This window comes from Canis lupus, chromosome 15 (assembly GCF_011100685.1).
Source record: "Canis lupus familiaris isolate Mischka breed German Shepherd chromosome 15, alternate assembly UU_Cfam_GSD_1.0, whole genome shotgun sequence".
NCBI lineage: Eukaryota > Metazoa > Chordata > Mammalia > Carnivora > Canidae > Canis > Canis lupus.
The window spans coordinates 60,157,703-60,178,374 of record NC_049236.1 but is presented as its reverse complement, the minus strand read 5'-3'; the positions used below and the strand labels follow the sequence as shown (position 1 = coordinate 60,178,374).

The window sequence follows — 20,672 nt, the reverse complement described above, 5'->3', positions numbered from 1 at the left end:
GATCTCTAAAATTAGGGTATCAGGGATGCCTGGATGGCTCAGTGGTTAAGAGTCTGCCTTTGACTCGGCATGAACCTTAGATGAGGATTTCCAAGGACGAGTCCCACATCAGGTTCCCCATGAGGAGCCTGCTTCTCCCTCTGCCGGTGTCTCTGCCTCTTTCTGTGTGTCTCTAATGAATAAATAAATTAAAATCTTAAAAAAAAAAAAAAAAAAGCTAAGAGAAAACAAGCAAGGGGCATAAGTGTGTCTAGTATAAAAAGGGGAGTTAGAGGATATATATATATATATATATATATATATATATGCTGGTACATGCATATGAAATATCCAAATGGCTAAAAAAACTGTTAACGGTCACTGTTTCTCAGGCGAACTGAAGCATTAAGTTAACAGAGTTGGAGGAAAACTTGTGGTAGGTAGGAAATCTGACCTCCCTTCCAAAGACATCCATGCCTCAATTCCACAGACTTGTAAATAATTGATCATTCAGGGCAAAGGGGACATTGGAAATGTGATCAAAGATCTTGAGACTTGGGAGATTAACCCTGATTATCCACATGGGCCCAATGGGGTCCTTATAACGAGGAGGAAGGAGAATCATTATCAAGAGAAGGGGTTGTGGCCTTCCCTAGAGGAAGAGCCTCTTAAAGAGAAGAGTCCTGTCAACACTTGATTTTAGCAGAAGAATAAAACTCACTTTTAGACTCCTGATCTCCAGATATGCAACGGTAAATGAATCTGTACTGTTTTAAGCCATTACATTAGTGTTAATTTTTCACAACAGTAATACGAATTTAATATACTTTTCATGTACAAACATTTTTTACCATCTGATTTTTTTTAAACCATGCACATACAACATTGTTCCAAAAAGAGGCTGTATACTAGGTTGCTTTTCATTAACACATGTCCTTACTTTTACTCTCAAGAGCAAGTCAGCAGGTAATCTCTTTAAGATTGAGGTGAAGTAACAGACACAAACACCAATGGAACAGAATTGAGAGTCCAGAAATAAGCCCATGCATACATATATGGCCAAGAACACTCAATGGCAAAATGACAGTCTTCCATAAATGATGTTGGGAAAACTATACTCATATGTAGAAGAAAGAAATTGAACCCTACCTCACATCACTCACAAAAATTAACTCGAAGTAGATTAAATATTTAAATGTAAAGCCTAAAACCATAAGACTTCTAGAAGGAAACATAGGGGAAAAGCTCTGACATCGACCTTGGCAATGATATTTTTTTGGATATGAAACCAAAAGCTCAAGCAACAAACCCAAAATAAAGAGCAACTACATCAAACTAAAAGGCTTCTCCACAGCAAAAGAAACAATCAACAAAATTAAAAGGCACCTTTCTCAAAAAAATAAATAAATAAAATAAAATAAATAAAAGGCACCTTTCTCTATGGGAGAAAATATTTATAAACTGTCTCTGATAAGAAGTCAGTACCCAAAATAAATAAGAAATTCATACATTTCAGTAGCAAAACAAACCAATAATCAGATTTAACAATGGGCAAAGCGTATTTTCCCAAAGAAGATATATAAATGGCCAACAGGTACATAAAAGGGTGTCCAATCACTAATCATCGGCGAATGCAAATCAGAACCCCTGTAAGATATCAACTCACATCCGGTAGATTGGTTGTTATCAAAAAGAGAGACCACAAGTGGTGGAGAGGATGGGATTAGTGGAACACTTACGCACTATTGGTGGGAATGAAAACTGATACAGCCACTATGGAAAACAGCAGAGAGGTTCCTCAAAAAATTAAAAATAGAACGAATATCTGATCCAGCAATTCCACTCCTGGGTATCTATCCAAGGAAACAAAATCACTGAAGAGGTATCTGCACCTCTCTTTACTGAAACCTTATTTATCAGAGCCAAGACATGGAACAACCTAAGTGCCTTTAAACAAATGAGTGAATAAAGAAAAAAAAAAAAAAAAATATATATATATATATACCTACACAATGGAATATCAATCAGCCATAAAAAAGGAAATCCTATTATTTGCAACAATATGGACAAAACCTAAAGCATTATGCTGGGAGGTAAGTCACACAGAAAAAGACAAATGTTGTATGATCTTACATATATGTGGAATCTAAAAAACAGTAAGCTGGTGGTGGCCAAGGGCTGGGGTTGGGGGAAATGTTTCAAGGTGGTCACAAACTTCTAGTTATGAGTAAAGTTCTTGAGATCAAACATACAAGATGATTACTGCAGCTAACGATACTGTCCTATACACTTGAAAGTTGCTAAAAGTGGCAGCTACGTGAGATGATGTATTATTACCTAAGCTCATTGTGGAAGTCATTTCACTATATATCAAATCATACACTGTACGTCTTAAACTTATACAATGTTCTAAGCCAATTACATCTCAATGCGGCTAGGAAAAAAATTTTAATTGAATCAAAAAATTTAAATTTAAAACCACCACCACCACCACAATTTAGTAATTTACAGCTTGCATTTATAGGTGAGTCCAACAGCACGAAATTCTTGTCATTAAGGAATATGCAGTGAGGTCAAGGAACACTTAATGCCCTCAGTTACATGTCAAGGTAAATCGAGTGAGGAGGATGGCATACTTTCAAACGTTTTATAATCTAACTAGGGAGGAAAATAAACACACTTAAACTTTATAATAATGAGATCATATAAAAAAAGAATATATGGGAGTGCCTTGTGGCATAGTACACACCAAACTAAAAACTTTTAATATGCTAAAAACTTTTTGCCATGCAGAATAAAGAAGTACTGGGTGGGATGAATTAGTTTGAAAAGACTGTTCACATTAGTTGAATCAAGTTTTGGTATAACAAAGAAACAGGAATTTGGAAAGTTCCCAGAGGGAATAAGAAATAAAAGTAACAAGACTAGACAACTACAAGCTCCACGGCTAACCATTTACTACTATTACTGTATTTACTAAGTGCTAGACGCTGGGCTTAGTGGCTTCCACTGGATTTTCCCTGGCAGGTCTACGAGGCACCTCCTGGGGATCATCCCCCTCTAACAGGTAGGACAACTGAGGCCTGGAGGCGGTAAGTTCACCAAGACCAAATTTTAGCAGAGCCAGGTGTCAAACTCGGTCCTCTGGGACTCCATAACCACACTCCAAACTGTACTGAGACGTTTAGAGCAGCCGATATAAAAAGATGGAGAAATGAATGAATGAGTAAGTAGGGAGAACCTCCAGGGCCAAGCTGAGCTGCTTTAACCTCAAGGGCGCCCAGAGCAGAGCCACGGGTCGTGTACCAGGAAACCGAAGGGCGGGAATTTGCCAGGACAACAGACTCCCAGGCCCCCTCCGCTTCGTGGGACAAGGCGCTCCCCCCACCACGCGGCCCAGGGCAACTGCAGCCAAGTGCCAACCGACCCAGTGGCACTGCCTCGGGGCCCGCTCCGTACCCCGGGGGCCAGGCGGCGGCGGCGGCGGCGGCGCAGGGAGCAGGGAGCCCCTGGGCCGAATCCTCGCGCTCGGGGAGGACCCAGAGCAGAGGCCGCAGGGACGCGGGCACCGGGGGCAGCAAAGTGACCGGCGCACCGCAGGAGGGCAGAGCAGCGGGGGACGAGGCCTTTCGCGACCACAAGCTTCTTCACATTGTTGCTTTTACGAAAAACTGGTGGAGCTCAGCGGTTCAGCATCGCCTTCGGGACAGGGCGTGACCCGGGGTCCCGGGATGGAGTCCCGCGTCCGACTCCCTGCGTGGCGCCTGCTGCTGCCTCGGCCTGGCCTGGGTCTCTGCCTCTCTCTCTCTCTCAGGAATAAATAAATAAAATATTTAAAAATAAATAAATAAAAACTGGTTGAAAATAAATATTCATCAAACTGTATCCTAAAAAAATCAAACAGTGTCCTAGTCAGGAATCATTCTAAGGACTATTCTAATGAAGTCTAAGTTTAAAAAAAAAAAAAAAAGGCAGAAACCAAAAAAGAAGAAACCATCGTATTTGCAACATAACGTAAGGGGTAATTTTAAGCAAGGGAATCCTAAATACGGGATCCAGATGCTGATCCAGAGCCCGAGGGGCTCCTGAACGTTGCAGGTTCATGGAAAGGAAACACCAGAGGGTTTCAGAGTTTTCTTCCTTGGAGCGGACAACGGATGGACGAGATCCTTACTACGAACCCTCCCGCCTCCCCCAGCGAGCTCCTTACTACGAACCCTCCCGCCTCCCCAGCGATCTCCTTACTACGAACACTCCCGCCTCCCCCAGCGACCTCCTTACTACGAACCCTCCCGCGTCCCCCAGCGACCTCCTTACTACGAACCCTCCCGCGTCCCCCAGCGACCTCCTTACTACGAACCCTCCCGCGTCCCCCAGCGACCTCCTTACTACGAACCCTCCCGCGTCCCCCAGCGAGCTCCTTACTACGAACCCTCCCGCGTCCCCCAGCGAGCTCCTTACTACGAACCCTCCCGCGTCCCCCAGCGAGCTCCTTACTACGAACCCTCCCGCGTCCCCCAGCGAACTCCTTACTACGAACCCTCCCGCGTCCCCCAGCGACCGCCTTTACTACGAACCCTCCCGCGTCCCCCAGCGATCTCCTTACTACGAACCCTCCCGCGTCCCCCAGCGACCTCCATACTACGAACCCTCCCGCGTCACCACACACTCGATTCCTCCTAAAACACGGCAGGACAGTCGGAGCGTCCGGAGGAAGGAGGGCGTGGGGGCGGGCCCGGGGGCGGCGGCGCCTTCCCAGCTCCCCGACCTTCTCCCCCGCCCCCCGCGCCCCACATCGCTGAGGAGCACGGAGAGGCAGGCGCGACTCTCCCTCCGCGCACACCCCCCCGCCCCCGCCGCTCACCCACCGGGCCGGCCCGTCGGCCCCTTCCCGCGCCGCAGCACCCCGAGCCCGCCGCCCCCCCCCGCCCGCGGCCGACGGGAGCCCGCCGGAGAGCTCGGGGGCCCACCATGCCGCTGCCGTCCTCGCGGCCCCGCGGGAGCCACCGCCGACCGCGATCGCTCGGGGGAAGACGCGGCCTCCACACACGCGCTGGCCGCGGAAGCCAGGCGGCGCGGCCGGAAGGGGCGGGGCAAGTGCGAGCCTCTGAAACGTCCCCGGGAGCCCGCGCCGTGTCTTTTTGAGCCCGTGTTTGGACTTCCCAGGCCTAGGCCGGGCGGCTTGCGACCCCCCACACGGCAGGGACCGCCTCCCCCCGGGGCCGGAGGGCGAGCAGGCCCGCGTCCAGGGTGAGGCCTGGCGTTTGAGCGGAGCTCGCCGACGTGCGACGCCCCCGGCCAGGGGCTCCCGGGGTCCGCGTGCGGGTGCCCGGCGACTTCCGGCCGGTGCGCAGCCCCGCGGCACAGCTTCCGGCGCGGCGAGGTGGGCGGTCCCCGGCGGGCGGTGAAGGTTGACCCGACGCGGAGGCCCGGGGACCGCGGCTGCATCCTCGGGCCTGCGGTGCGAGAACCGGACGGGAGGTGCACGACTCCAGGCCCAGATGGAAGCGGGTTTAAGCCCGAGTTGGCTCAAGGAGGAGCAGCGGCGTGCGGCTGCGCGGCCCGGGCACCTGGGTGCACACCTGGGTGCGGCCACCTGGACTCCACCGGGACTCGCAGCCCCAGGACCCGTGCCGAGGCGCGAGGCGCCGTCCTTGGGGTTTCCAGGGGGAGGGGCCGCCCGGGGACCCCGGCCATCCTGAGAGGCTCATTGCCCCCCCCCCCCTCATTTTAATTTGGATTTTGAAAATTTCCCCCGTTCAGTCTCAATCCTTAAGTCGCACTGGCTACGGGCAAGACCTCCTGTGCAAATTACTCCGTAGCTCCGTGTCGCTGTTCGGGCGCCACCTGTAAAACAAACAAACAAAAAAATATGTAGCAAATGTAAAAGTGAGTTCTACAAAGTAAGCCTAAAAATAACGATGATGACCAAGATTTGGCCCTAATTCAAGGTATATATGCACCAGCGTGATGAGCGGAATGGGCCTCCTCTCCTCCCCTCCCAGTGCGACGCACCCGCCACCCAGTAACTGTGGGGCCAAGGAATTTAACAGAAACCCCCTGGGCCTGGGCTAACTCCACCCTGCGCTGCACGCCCCCCCCGACCCCCCATGACCTGCTTAGGGCCTAGGGCGCCCCCCACCCTGGTCAGGCCCCGAGGCCCGCTCCTGTAGGAATGCGGGACCCCCAACCCCGGAGAATGTAAACCCCGCCTTTTAAAGATTTTATTTTATTTATTTTTATTTTTATTTTATTATTTTATTTTATTTATTTTATTTTATTTATTTTATTATTTTATTCATCATAGACATAGAGAGAGAGGCAGAGACACAGGCAGAGGGAGGAGCAGGCTCCATGCAGGAGCCCGACGCGGGACTCGATGCTGGGACCCAGGTCACGCCCTGGGCTGAAGGCGTCGCTAAACCGCTGAGCCACCCGGGGATCCCCTAAACCCCGCCTTGTGCCCACCCAGCCGGACCAGAGCCATAGGCTGGTTCAAACGGTCGTATAACAAATAATTATGGACCAACTGCTCCCAATTAAAAAACAAATATTTCATGTTGGATTTAAGACACACGACTGTATCCTGGTTTTGAGAGATACCTCTAAAATATAAGGAAACAGGACAATTAAAAAATCAAATGGAAAGACATATGCTAAGCAAATAGTAGCCGAAAGAATATTAGTACAAATATATGAATGTTCTACGAAACAGGAAAAAGTATTATGATGCTTCGAGGTCACTTTTTAATGATGAAATTTTCCATTTTAAATTTATAGTTACCTAATACCATAGCCCCACATGTAAAATGGAAAGCCTGATAAAATCTCAAGGAGTAGTAGAAAAACAAATTGCTTTGTGGGGAAATTACCTTTTTTCACTAATTAATTGAACAAGTTGATAAAATACTGACAATGATTTGAAAGACTTGACCGCAACATAATTTGAACTAATGGATCTATTCGGAATATTGCTTCCAGTGCTTGCAGGAACACATACGTTTTCAAACATATATTATATAGTTATCAAAATTATCAAATATTGGGCCAGAAAGCAAGTCTAAGCAAATTTGAAAGGATTGAAATCCTACAGAATGTGTTCTCTAACCACCATGCAATAAAACTAGAAATCTACAAGATAGCTAGACAATTCCCATATACTTAAAAATTAAGAATAATACTTCCAAGTAAGTCATATGTCAAAGAAAAAATCATAATGGATATTAGAGAATATTTTGGGTTAGGGTTCCTGGGTGACTCAGTGGTTGGAGTGACTGACTGCCTTTGGCTCAGGTCATGATCCTAGGATCCTGGGATCCAGTCTGCTTCTCCCTCTGCCTATATCTCTGGCTCTTTCTCTGTGTTATTCATGAATAAATAAAATCTTAATAAAAAATATTTTGGGCTGAACAATAACAAAATACTACATATCCAAATTTGTGAGATATATCTGAAGCAGTAATTAGCTCTTTTAGTATAAGTACTACAGCCTCAGCATAAACACTAGAGAAGAAAGGCTGAAAATTAATGAACTAATACATATCAAAGGGCCAGAAAAGGAACAACAGAAGAAATTCAAAGAACAGTAAAGTTGATACATTCCTGCATGCTCACTCAAAAAATTGGAAAAGATACAATTAACCAATATCAGAATTAAAACAAGGTGGCATTACTTCAGATTATGCATGCATAAAATGCATAAAAGGATATTATGGCCAAATAAATAAAATGGACAAGTTCTTAGAAAATAATATAACCTATCGAAATGGATACAGAAGAATAGAAAACTTGAATAGTCTCATTATCATTTTAAAAAAATTGTTACTCAAATATCTTCCCATATTAAAATTACAGGTTCAGATTTCTTAGATTTTATAAATATATACAAATAGGGATAGAACAGCACTTCCTTAATATGTTAAAAATGTGGATTAGTAGTGGTGACGGTGGGCATCATTGTCTTATTCCTGACCTCAAGAGAAAGCTTTTGTTTAGCCATTTTGGAAAACCACTCTGGCAATATCTAAAAAGTTGAGACGTGTACATCCCCTACCCCTGCATTGTCATTCCCAAACACATACCCCAGGACCGTGGGCATATGTATCTCAGGATATACATACAAAATACACATAAAATATTATGAGAATTGCTCATAATAACCCAAACTAGAAAAAAAAAACTAATTGTTCCTTAACAAAAGGATAGAAAAATAATCTGTGGCAAATTCCACGGAACAATGAAATGAGCAAACTACAGCTATGGTTAAACATGGATAAATTTCTAATTATAGCGTAAAAATTATAGACAAAATGATGCATCCAGTAAAATTCCATTTATGAAAAGTTCAAAACGTAGGCTAAATGAGCTACTCTGCATTTTTCACAGATATTTTCTTAAGTGGCCAGTGATCTTTCAAAACCTCAGTGGTGGTTATCTTGGTGTTTGCTTTACAATTTTTCTTTATGTGCCACATTTATGTTTTATGCACATTTTTGTTTGTAAGCTATACTTTCACTGCAAGAGGTGTTAACAAATTTTTAAGTGTGAATATATTACCCCATTGTCTCTTGAATCTGGTACTACTGATAAGAAGTCTCATGTTGATCTAATTTTTTGTTCTTTTGTGAGTGAGTGGCTTACTTTTCTGTAGGGAATCTTCTAATAATTTCTGTTGCCTTTGCTCTTCAATTTCGCTATAGTGTGACAAGGTTTTGGTATTTCCTAATATATATGGGTACGCTATGGATCTTTCAATTTCCTTTTTTGGGAAATTGAATGGATGTTGGGAAATTGAATTGAATGTTGATAATTCTATTCTCTGGATCCTCTAGCCCTTCTTTTATATTCTCTATCTCTATTAATTTTTACTGCCCCTGGGTGAGTTCCTGATTTGATCTTTCAGTTTATGTCTTTGTTCTTTGCTATAATCATCCTGCTATATATTCCATCTATTGTCCTCTTCATTTCAACTCTTATTTTTCACATGGCATATATATATCATATATCATTTGTGTTTTTTCTTTTTTAAAGATTTTTTTTATTTTATTTTTTAGTTTATTTATGATAGGCAGACAGTGAGAGAGAGAGGCAGAGACACAGGCAGAGGGAGAAGCAGGCTCCATGCAGGGAGCCAAACGTGGGACTCATTCCCGGGGACCCGAGGATCATGCCTTGAGCCGAAGGCAGATGTTCAACAGCTGAGCCAACCAGGGGTCCCTATATCATTTGTTTTTAAAGTAATTTCTTATCCTTTTTGTTACCATATCCTTCCTCAACTCTTTTCAATATATATTGTGCTTATTTAAGATTATTGGTTCCAAAAAGTGTGCTTTATCCAGCATGTGTTGTTTAATTATTTTTTTCAACATTCTTTTCAAGCAGTTGTACTCCTCAGGTATGGCTTTTCCTTGAACCTGTGATACCACATTTCACCGATCGAATCAGCTCTCCTCTCCTCTTATGTGTACTGGGGAAGTGCTGAAAGTTAAACTCTCAACTATGTCCTTGGAAAATTGAGTTTGGTTCCACAGAAGAGAGCTCCAGGGACAGCAGAACTTTTGCTGACAGGAGAGCAGGAGGCACCAAGGTCCGAGGGCATCGACCCGACATTCCTGCGCCTGTCCTCATCGGCTCCTTATTTTAGCTGGGCTCCGTCTTCTCTGCTAGTGCCTCATGATGCTGGGAGGCCAGTGATGTTCCACATGACTAAGGTGAAGTAGGAGAGACAGGAGCTACAATTACACCCTCTCCAGATCCTCCCCCACCTGCCACGGATGTCCTCCTACCAGGCGACTGCTATGTTCTCTGCCTGCCTCCCGCCCCATCATTTGCTAGTCCCCATCCTCCTCCCATCCTCCTTGGGATTTCTCAGTTGTGATTCTACTTCAACTGCCAATTCTTTCCTGTTTCTATCATTTTTTCGGGGTTGATTTTGGAGTAGACTGTGCTACTTTATCATTTCATCCTACTTATTTTTAGAAGTGCTGATTATATTAGTACAATTGGCCTTTTGTTATACGTGCTATAATTTTTCTCTTGACCTGTTTGTGACAGTGTTGGGGAGAAATTATAAAATGTCTTTCAATAGGGAGTTAGTTGTTATGTAAATGGTTTAAAGATGGACCCTGTATATGGATCTTTTTTGTTTTCACCTTCACAGCAGTCTGGGACCTGGTAACTCAAAAGCCTAGTGGTACCAAATTCAAATTTTTATGCATCCAGTTGTTTGAATTATAGTTCAAAAAGGGAGATTTTTAGCTATTTCGAGCCTTCTTGTTTTGCATACCCAACCATCACCAGAAATCTGTTAGTCATAAGTAAGATAAATCCTGAGGCTGTAAATCCCTTCAGAATTCTTGGACTTAGAGTCTCTCCACCAGCTGGTGATTGATATCACATAGACACACAGCCCCTTCTCCAAACCCTTTCCCTAATCCACCTCTCCCCACTCCAGGTGGTGACCTTCACCATTCCCTTTGGAAGAAGTCATGAGCTGAAGGACTCCCCTCCCAATGCAAATCTGTCAAATCTCCTGCCAAATAAAGCACTTACTGTGCTATCATCTCCTGGTCTTATCCTTGAACTTGCTACAGTAAATATTTAACAAACAATTTTTTGCTGCTGTTTTAATAAATGATTGAAATCCATATGTACCTATGCGGGAAAATGTTGTATATATTGTTATTCATGTTTAGAAAATATCTGGAAGGATACACAAACTGTTCATCGTTTATGAGATTAAGATTGAAGTTGACGTTACTCAGAAAATAAAATTGTTTATTCTACAGAGTTTGAATTTTGAAAATAATGTATTTTATAACTTTTTTCCAATTAAAAAAATGAGAAAAGTTGAATTTAAGGATCAAGGTGATCAAAGATTGTGGTGTCATTAGAGATGTGTTAACGCAAACAAAATAAAAGGGCTAGTAATCAACCTTGGGCTTCAAGTGTGCAGATCCTAACCTCTACTACCTCAGAATATGACCTTATTGGGACTTAGGGCCAACACAGGTGTATTTGGTAAGATGAGATCACTAGTGAAGAAGGGTGGGCCTCTAATTCAAAATGACTCATCCCTGAGAAGAAGATTAATTCGCACATGACACACACACACACACACACACACACACACACAGAGGATGGCATGAGGATACTGGAATTATGCTGCTACAATACAAGTGTTATGGATAGAATTCTGCACCACCACCCCAAAAAAGATATATAGGAGTGCTAACTCCTACCTCAGAGTGTGATCTTATTTGAAGATTGTCCAGAAGTGTTCAAGTTAGAACAAAATAATTTAGGTGGGCCCTAACCCAATATAACTAGTATCTGTCTTTAGAGAAAGGAGGAATTCGGACCCAGACATGTGTAGAAGAAATAGAATGTGAAAAGCTACAGGGAGAAGACCCCCATCTACAAGCCAAGGAGAGAAACCTGGAGTAGATCCTTGCCTCCCAGTTCTCAGAGGACTTAACCCTAGTCACACATTGATTTTGGACTTCTAGTTTCCGAGCTCTGAGACAGTAAATTTCTTGTTTAAGCCATTCTGTTAGAGTAGACCCATCAAACACTCACCAAAGCAGATCCACTGCTTCCTCCACTTCTTGTTCTCTAATTCTACTTGCTTGCATTAAATTTAATCTTCTAAATCTAAATTTAATCTTAATATACCATGTATATTTTTTTCTGGAGCTACCAATACAAAGAACTCCCTACCTAAGTCCTCTATTAACTGACTTGTGCACTATTGCAATAGCTGTACCTTCCCTACAATTTTTTTTTCCAGCTCCATCTTTCCTAACACTACCGAAGCAATTTTCTAAAGCACTCCCATGATCAAGACATTCAGATGATGAAAATCTTTCTATTATAACACCCTTAACCCAAGAGCAAGAGAACAAAGGAAGACTAAGAAACTATTCACTTGGCTTTGTTTCAAGGTCTTTTCAAAGGCAGGCTTCTTGTTTCCCCCCTCACCGTTTCTCAGCATAAATCTTTTCTTCCTGTGGGATTAGTAATTCTCTTTTCTGCTCTCATAACTTTGTTCATTTCCTCTCTTATTTACACTAACCAAGATTCTACTCATTCTACGAAGTATACGTCAAAAAATTTCCTCTTCCATGGTGCCTTTCCTGGTTGATGGCTGAGAGTATTCCTTGGCCCTGGTTTTACACTTGGCACCCATAAGCACTTACTATAATTATGTGTGTGCCGTCTGTCTTGTCTGTTAGATTTAAGTCCAGTATCTGGAGACCGGAACATCTTTGGATCATCTATAGAGCATTGCATAAGCTTGTTATCTATCAAGCATGCAATAAGAAATGAATAAATTTTAGATAGCAAAAAAAAAATCTGCATTGGTTCTTAAGTATAAAAAATATTGTTTCAGGGCAGCCCCGGTGGCTCAGTGGTTTAGCACTGCCTTCGGCATGGGGTGTGATCCTGGAGACCCGGGATCGAGTCCCACATCGGGCTCCCTGCATGGAGCCTGCTTCTCTCTCTGCCTGTGTCTCTGCCTCTCTCTCTCTCTCTGTCATAAATAAATAAATAAAATCTTTAAAAAAATATTGTGTCAAAGATTGTTTTGAGCGTGAAGACACATGTAAATCAACAGCATTATAAGATTATGTACACAGCGCAGCCAAAGTTAAATATTAATATGTGGTAGACCTTGTGAATTGTCTACCAGTACTGGTTCTTCCTTTTGTCTTAGTATTTTAACCTCTTACCCTAAGTTTTGACAGAGCAATGGCTATGAAGCTGCATTTCCCAATATCCCGTACTGTTGGGTATGTCTAGCAGGTAAGTTTTCACCAATGGAATATGAGAAGTAAAATTAATAATTTCTGGGACACCTCCTAGAAAAGAAATTGATTGCCTTCCTTCTTTCTTTTTTTGTTGTTGTTCTTTCCTATGGGAGGAGGAAGTGGACAGGACAGTTTCCACTTTCAACTTTGCAGATGAGGCATTACCTGAAAGAATGACTGGATAAGACAAAAACAAAGAATGTGGGACTCCTTAAAACCCATTGAACATAGGGATCCCTGGGTGCCTCAGTGGTTTGGTGCCTGCCTTTGGCCCAGGGGGCAATCCTGGAGTCCCGGGATCGAGTCCCACGTCGGGCTCCCGGCATGGAGCCTGCTTCTCCCTCTGCCTGTGTCTCTGCCTCTCTGTCTCCCTCTGTGTGACTATCATGAATAAATAAATAAAATCTTTAAAAAAAATAAATAATAAATAAATAAATCTTAAAAAAAAAAACATTGAACAGAGCTACCTGGCAAGACTGGACCTTCCACCATCTTCCGAATATTTATGTGGAGAAGAAACAAACTTAAATCTTACTTGAGCTACTGCTACTTCCTTTTTTGTGTGGTTGTTTTGTTACCATAGCCATACAACCTGGAAAATATTCTACAATACAGTAATAAAAATTGAACACTTATTCTAAACAAGATACTGAAATAATCTTCAAGCATCATTCTCAATAGCTATTATGATTTCTTTGATTGAATTTCAATAAAGTATAATAACCAGTGTTTATAATGATGGCCATTAGTCACCAAAGAAAAGGTTAATGTTTCATGGACCCTTTATAAGAAGAAAGGTAGATATATTTGATGTATTTTAGAGTTTCACAGCTATTCAAATGCAAACTTTGTGTGTGTGTGTGTGTGTGTGTGTGTGTGTGTGTGTTTAACAGAGCAATTCTAAATCTCTCTCTGGAAAATTCAGCTGACCATAACATAGGGATTTTTTTTTCAAAGTTCTTAAAAAGAAGATTTTATTAGACTGAGCTTTGGGGGACATATTTTTTAAATGACACTGAAAAGGTTAGCAATAATTAGTACAGATAGGAATCCCAAACTCCAAAGTCTTCTGGGGTCAGAGTGGTAATGTCACTATATGGAAGACAGTAGAAAATGGTGTAGCTTGGACTGTTGTTACCCAGAGAATATCTGTTCCTTATAAGGTACTAACATTCAAAATATGTTCAAATACCAGTTGAGGCTCTGATAGAGTAACTGGAATGAGACCCTCTAACCATAAACAACTAGAAAACTAGACAAACTATGCAAGTTTCCATAGACTGGAAAACAGACAACACAAGACAGTCATCCCTAAAAAGACATAACTGAGGTGAGCCATATCATCTTCCTGGAGGCACGTTCCAGACAGCGTTACAGGGAAGGGTGTCTCACACAGAGCAAGGCAGTTCGGTAGAGGCAAGGGAAGGGAGACCAGAACTCCGGAGGGCCAATTGGCTAGAATTTTGGAATGAGATTGCTTACAAGAAGGAACATGCCAACCCAAAGACCTCTAGAATCTTCAAAGATGTATCCTTGTGCAAGGTAGACTTCTACAAGGACAGGCAAGTGACAACTTGGGAGCAATAAATCAAACCGTTCCCAGAGCTCACATTGTGCTGAGACACATCTGAGTCTTGACCAGCCGCAGTGGAGAGTCCATGATGACACTCAGGGCATTCGGCGGAGAAACCTCAGAGAGGCTACACTTGTGTGTGAGCTAAACTAACGCCAGAGTGAAGCATACTTTATATCTATCTGCCTTAATACACTTAAAATTCTTAAGATCACCAAGCTGCCTGATAGAGTCCAACATTCTAAAGGCTTTAACAAAGTAAAATCTAGCACTGTAAAATGTACACCATTTAATAATAATAATAATAATAATAATAATAGTAAATTAGTTATTTCAAACAGCAGAATAGAAATCAGTGAAAAAAAGAGACAGAGATAATAGGCTTACCAGAGAAGTACTTTTCCCCCTCAGCTTTATTGAAGTAAAATTGACAAATAAAATTTGTAAGTTTAAGGCATACTATGTAATAATTTAATAAAGTGTATATAATGTGAAGTTATTAGCACAATAAGATTAGTTAACATATCTTTCACTGCACCTAGTTATATTTTTCTGTGTGCTGTGAACTTTTAAAATCTACTCTCTCAGCAACTTTCAATAGGAAACACTGTGCTGTCTGATACAGTCCCAGAACTTATTCATCTGAGAAGCACTTCCTCTTTACTTTCCTGAATATGTTACTGCCTGTCCCCACCTCCCCTAAATAAGAACCCTCTAAACTATGGGAAAATTATGATAGGCAATAAAAATATCTGTCATAATTTTCAAAGCAATAATTCAAGAAAGTAGAGCACCAAGAATCTTCCTCCCTTGCTCCATAGTCAGCCTACTAAACTAAACAAATTCAAACAATGGAAGAAAAAAGATGAAGTCAGCATGTGTGCCTTTCTTTTATATAATTCCATTTTAACAAAATTCAACAGTTCAGGGAAGGTGTAAGTGAAAAGCCAATGTTTCTAACCTCTAAATAATAATTCACTCTCACATTGCAAAAATGTTATTTTCACAAATCAGTGTAGACCACCTAAGTAACCTGCATGTATGTTTTATTTTCTCTACCGCAGTCCAGTAGAAAGTGTACTTAGCAGTTCCTGCTGCTCACATTTTCCCTCCAGAGCTATCTGTATGAGTGATCCTGCTAGGTTTCATTTTCATTTGAAGCATGCACTACAACAAATACTTTTCCGTACTATGAGAAAAAAGTTGTAATGGAAAATTTAAACAAAGAGAAACAATACATTTTATTTATTTTTTAACAGACCTTAAGTCAGAGGTCAAAACCAGCAGCTTGAAGACAGGTTTTTCGGTTTCTGTGGGGTTTTTTGTCCAACCAAATAAAATGTTCACAATTTTTTCAATTTTCTTTCTTTTTTTTTAAATTTTTTCAATTTTCAATGTCTTTAGTGAGCTTATATTCTCCAGTTTGTCATATACCACTCCAACCCTCTTAGTTTACTTCCAGCGCTCATATACTATTTACGATACTTCCTAACCCAGGTACCTCCTAATTCAGGCACTTGAGTTTGCCAATCCCTACTTTGTGTGAATAAGCCAAGATTAATAATTTCTATTTTGGAGAAAACTTACAAAATGACCTGTAAAATGAGTGATGGGCTTTTTCCAAGACAACTAAATTTTTAATATGTTGGCTTAAATTTTTTTGACAGGCTTTTTGTCAAGAGTAGCCTCTTCTAAATGGAGAAAACAGAACATGGTATCATTTCTTTGATTTACTTGACTGAATTCACAGACACTTTGGGTGTTTTTACATAATCAAATTATGTATACTTTATATTTGTATGGTTATTTTCAATTGTATATTTTAAAACATATTTTAAAGGATTTCAATGCTTAAAGAAATATTAATAATTTATATATAACTTTCCAGACTTCCCTCAAAAAATCTCAGAACACTTAAAAACGTTTCACAGATAATTTATAAAATATTATTTTCTACATAGTATGAAAAATCTGCAGTCCCATTGAATGACAAGGGAAAATTCACTATCTACCGCAATAAATCTCCAAGACTACATTCTTAACAAAAATTGACCTATACTAGTGTTAATAACTTTCCATTTAATACTTTGGGAAATAGTTGTGCAATACTTTAAATGAATGGAAAAATTGGGGAACTTGAAATGTTAAGTAGTTTCTAAATCTCCCATGCTTTTTTCATGTGAACACTGTCTCATAGATCATTTTTATGCTATGTTGTTTATGAATTATTTGGATTTATTAGAGCTCTCCTCAGCCAAAATAATGGTGAGTTACCTTTGTTTACATTAACTGCTTTCTTGTTACCCCCTAGCAATGTGCTATTATGATGCTGTGAATACTTTTTTTCTCTAATTCCCATATTTACCATCAGCTCTAATCAAATGTTTTTACATTCTCTTCCTTTATTTGTCTAAAAAAGATAAACAAACATTAATTTACAAGGAGCATGGGGAGTAACGAATCCAAGATGACCTTCAGGACTTTTCCAAATCCAACATTCCTTCAACAAATCTTAAGATCAAGTTAACATCATACCATGATGGTCTACTCTAATATGTATCCTTAGAAATTAAAATGATACAATTAGTTCAAGTGGCAAATAACATTTAAAATATTTTCCTGAGATATAATGTAAGAGACATATGAAAAGTAGCAGGACAACACTGAGTTAGTTGTTTACAGCCTGATTGTATTTTGAAATGATTTCGGAAGCTTTTCAAATTAATGATACCTGTATCCATCACCCAGAATTTCTGATTTGTTTGAAATGCAGCAGAGACATGAGAGTTTTCAAAAAAAAAAAAAAATTCCCCAGATGATTTTATACTACAACCAATATAGAACCACCAGTCCTAAATCCATCTAAGTCCAATTTAAGAACAGTTTATCTGTTCTTAACTGACTAAATATTAGAATCAACAAGTGCATTTAAAAATATATTGCTTCCCAGACTCTAGTCCCATAAATTCAAATTACTTATCTTGAGGGGGAACCCAAGCATTATTTTGTTGTCGTTGCTGTTCCCTACGTTGGGATTTTGATGTCAAGTCAAAGTTAAGCACTATTGCTCAAGTATCAAGTTGGTTGCCACTGCAACCATGAAAAAGGATGTATCATCGTGTTTTTGTTTTTCTGATGACGCACGGTGATCATGAACTGCTAGAAGAGCTCAATGACACAGATTTAGCTTTATAACGAATCTAAGTAGCTTTGGATTAAAAGTCACTCATAGTAACAGTTACAGTACTTTTAGGGTCTACTGGGAACATCGCAGTACTAGATACTCTCCCACTGAGCAGATTTGTTCTTCCTGCAACTTTTAGTTAAATAAGGCCTTGTACCTCCATCTATGACTCAGAGCCAGAATTCTCCGTTGCTCTGAGCAAGTCTTTGTTGGCATAGCGTTGCCACGTTGGTTAGACTGAGAGGGACTCTGGATCATTTCTACTAATGCTCCGCGACAAAGCAGCGAGGAAGTCTTCAATACACCCTGAATGTATTAAAAGCAAAGCACAGCCTCATAAATAGCTTCCTGTAACACACGGAAATAAGAATGACCTCTTTTGGATTTACAACATGAAGATACGTATAAAGAAATCTCATTATTTTTAATAAAAGTTTGAACATGGAAGGCCACAGAATTCATATAAAAAATGCAATCTATTGGGAGTGGAAGGACACAGCCCTGCGCGGTAGAAGAAGAGGTACACGGTGACTCTTGAGCCTCGCCATGGGTCTCTAATCTCGCCGTGGGTCTCTAGTCTCGCGGGGGCTGCTGAGTCTCTCGGTGGCTGCTGAGTCTTGCCGTGGTCCCTAGCCTCCCCGTGGGTCCCTAATCTCACCGTGGGTCTCTAGTCTCGCGGTAGGTCCTGAGTCTCGTGGTGGCTGCTGAGTCTCCCGGTGTGTGCTTAGTCTCCCCGTGGGTCCGTAATCTCGCTGTGGGTCCCCAGCCTCGCAGGCGGTCCCTAATCTTCCCATGGGTCCCTAATCTTGCCGTGGGTCCCTAGCCCCGCTATAGGTGCCTAGCCTCACCATGGGTCGCCAGCCTCGCGGTGAGTCTCTAATCTCACGGCGGGTCTCTATTCTCCTGGTGGCTGCTGAGTCTCGCGGTGGCTCTTGAGTCTCGCGGTGGCTGCTGAGTCTTGCCGTGGTCCCTAGCCTCCCCGTGGGTCCCTAATCTTGCCGTGGGTCTCTAGTCTCCTTGTAGGTCCTGAGTCTTGCAGTGGCTGCTGAGTCTCGCAGTGGGTCCTTAGCCTCCCCATGGGTCTCTAGTCTCGCAGGGGCTGCTGAGTCTCGCAGTGGGTCCTTAGCCTCCTCGTGGGTCTGTAATCTCGCTGTGGGTCCCCAGCCTCGCGGTGGGTCCCTAGCCCCCAGTGGGTCTCTAATCTCGCCGTGGGTGTCTAGTCTCGCGGTGGCTGCTGAGTCTCGCGGTGGGTCCCTAGCCCCCAGTGGGTCTCTAATCTCGCCGTGGGTGTCTAGTCTCGCGGTGGCTGCTGAGTCTCGCGGTGGGTCCCTAGCCCCCAGTGGGTCTCTAGTCTCGCCGTGGGTGTCTAGTCTCGCGGTGGCTGCTGAGTCTCGCGGTGGGTCCCTAGCCCCCAGTGGGTCTCTAGTCTCGCCGTGGGTGTCTAGTCTCGCGGTGGCTGCTGAGTCTCGCGGTGGGTCCCTAGCCCCCAGTGGGTCTCTAGTCTCGCCGTGGGTGTCTAGTCTCGCGGTGGCTGCTGAGTCTCGCGGTGGGTCCCTAGCCCCCAGTGGGTCTCTAGTCTCGCCGTGGGTGTCTAGTCTCGCGGTGGCTGCTGAGTCTCGCGGTGGGTCCCTAGCCCCCGGTGGGTCTCTAGTCTCGCGGTGGGTCTCTAGTCTCGCCGTGGGTCTCTAGTCTCGCGGTGGCTGCTGAGTCTCGCGGTGGGTCCCTAGCCCCCGGTGGGTTTCTAGTCTCGCCGTGGGTCTCTAGTCTCGCGGTGGCTGCTGAGTCTCCCGGGGGCTGCTGCGTCTCCCCACGAAGGCCGCGGAGGCGCTGGCCGTTGCCCGCTGTCGCTCCCGGGACGTCCCCACAGCAATGGCGCCGCCATGGCAGGCGCTGCGAGGCCGAGGGCGACCCCGTGCAGGGGCTGCGGGCCTGGCCAGCCGCCGGCGCTCCCACGGCCTCGGGGCCACGCGCGGGCGCAGCTCCAGCCGCCCCACGTGGCACCGCGGCGCGGGTGTCCGTCCTGCTGTCCCGCCGTCGGCTGGCGGGGCCGCAGGTCCCCCGGGGCAGGGGCCGCCTGGGCCCTCGGAGGCCGGGGGTGGCCGTGGCGGCCCTGGACGTGACCGCGAGGCCGCGAGGACCCTGTGGGCCGGGGCCACGCGGCGCGGAGCATGCGGCCCCCGGGAGGCCGGGGCCGGAGCCGGCGGAGGCGCTGAGCGGAGAGAAAGATGTGATGCCGCCGACACGGGAGCTCCGGGGGGCTGCGGGCCAGCGACTGACCTGTGTCCCGGTGACGCGCGGGCTCCGCCCCCCGAGCGCACCGCCGAGCTCGCCCCGCGGGCTCCACCGTGGCCACCTCTCCGGCCCGAGCGCCGGTCAGCTCGGGGGAGCCGTGGGTCAGGCCGCATCAGCTGCCGCGGGGAGCGGGGGTCCCCGTGCGTGTCCGCTGGTGGAGGTGCAGCCGCGCGGATGGGCCGGGGGTGCGGCCGTGTGACCGCCGTCCCCAGGCGCGCCGATGGGCACCGCCCCGAGTGATGCCCTCGCAGCGGAGCGGGCAGTGCACCTGTGTACCTGTGCACCTGTACCTGTGCCTGTGGACCTGGACCTGTGCGCCTGTGCGCCTGTGTACCTGTGCCTGTGCTCCTGTGTACCTGTGCCTGTGGGCCTGTGTACCTGTGCCTTGGGCCTGTGTGCCTGTGTACCTGTGCCTGTGCTCCTGTGTACCTGTGCCTGTGTGCCTGTGCGCCTGTGTACCTGTGCCTGTGCGCCTGTGTACCTGTGCCTGTGGGCCTGTGTGCCTGTGCCTGTGGGCCTGTGTGCCTGTGTACCTGTGCCTGTGCGCCTGTGCGCCTATGGCCTGTGTGCCTGTGTACCTGTGCCTGTGGGCCTGTGTACCTGTGCCTTGGGCCTGTGTGCCTGTGTACCTGTGCCTGTGTGCCTGTGTACCTGTGCCTGTGCGCCTGTGCTCCTGTGTACCTGTGCCTGTGTGCCTGTGTACCTGTGCCTGTGTGCCTGTGCGCCTGTGCGCCTGTGCGCCTGTGTGCCTGTGTACCTGTGCCTGTGCGCCTGTGCGCCTGTGCACCTGTGTACCTGTGCCTCTGCACCTGTGCGCCTGTGTGCCTGTGTACCT

The 20,672-nt window shown here is 44.6% G+C and overlaps 2 protein-coding genes across 5 annotated transcripts in view; both read right to left on the bottom strand.

The window, feature by feature from the left end:
• The window catches only part of TMA16 (translation machinery associated 16 homolog), a 33,784-nt gene extending 28,673 nt beyond the window's left edge, over positions 1-5,111 (bottom strand). For 3 of the 4 annotated variants that reach the window (XR_005370953.1, XM_038559142.1, XM_038559141.1), the window contains exon 1: positions 4,950-5,107. Coding sequence is in view for 3 of the 4 variants with exons in the window: in XM_038559142.1 (XP_038415070.1) it covers positions 4,950-4,952 (3 nt within the window). In the remaining variant the exon portion in view is untranslated. Of the gene's footprint in view, positions 1-4,949 lie in introns of all 4 variants that reach the window. The other variant, XM_038559143.1, reaches the window with a different exon arrangement.
• Positions 5,112-14,795: 9,684 nt separating this feature from the next.
• LOC119877054 (basic proline-rich protein-like) lies at positions 14,796-19,950 on the bottom strand. Its single transcript, XM_038559185.1, has 3 exons — positions 19,357-19,950; positions 18,394-19,230; positions 14,796-17,893 (listed from the first exon to the last, which is right to left on the bottom strand). The coding sequence occupies exons 1-2, from the start codon at positions 19,948-19,950 to the stop codon at positions 18,535-18,537; spliced, it is 1,290 nt and encodes a 429-aa protein (XP_038415113.1). The 3' UTR covers positions 14,796-17,893; positions 18,394-18,534.
• Positions 19,951-20,672: the final 722 nt, after the last annotated feature.

Excerpts from the sequence above, each read along its gene's own strand:
- LOC119877054 (XM_038559185.1), bottom strand. The coding sequence starts at position 19,950 with ATGCGGCCTGACCCACGGCTCCCCCGAGCTGACCGGCGCTCGGGCCGG. Across the intron at positions 19,231-19,356 it reads CCAGCGCCTCCGCGGCCTTC|AGACCCACGGCGAGACTAGA; the intron begins GTGGGGAGACGC and ends CCGCGAGACTAG.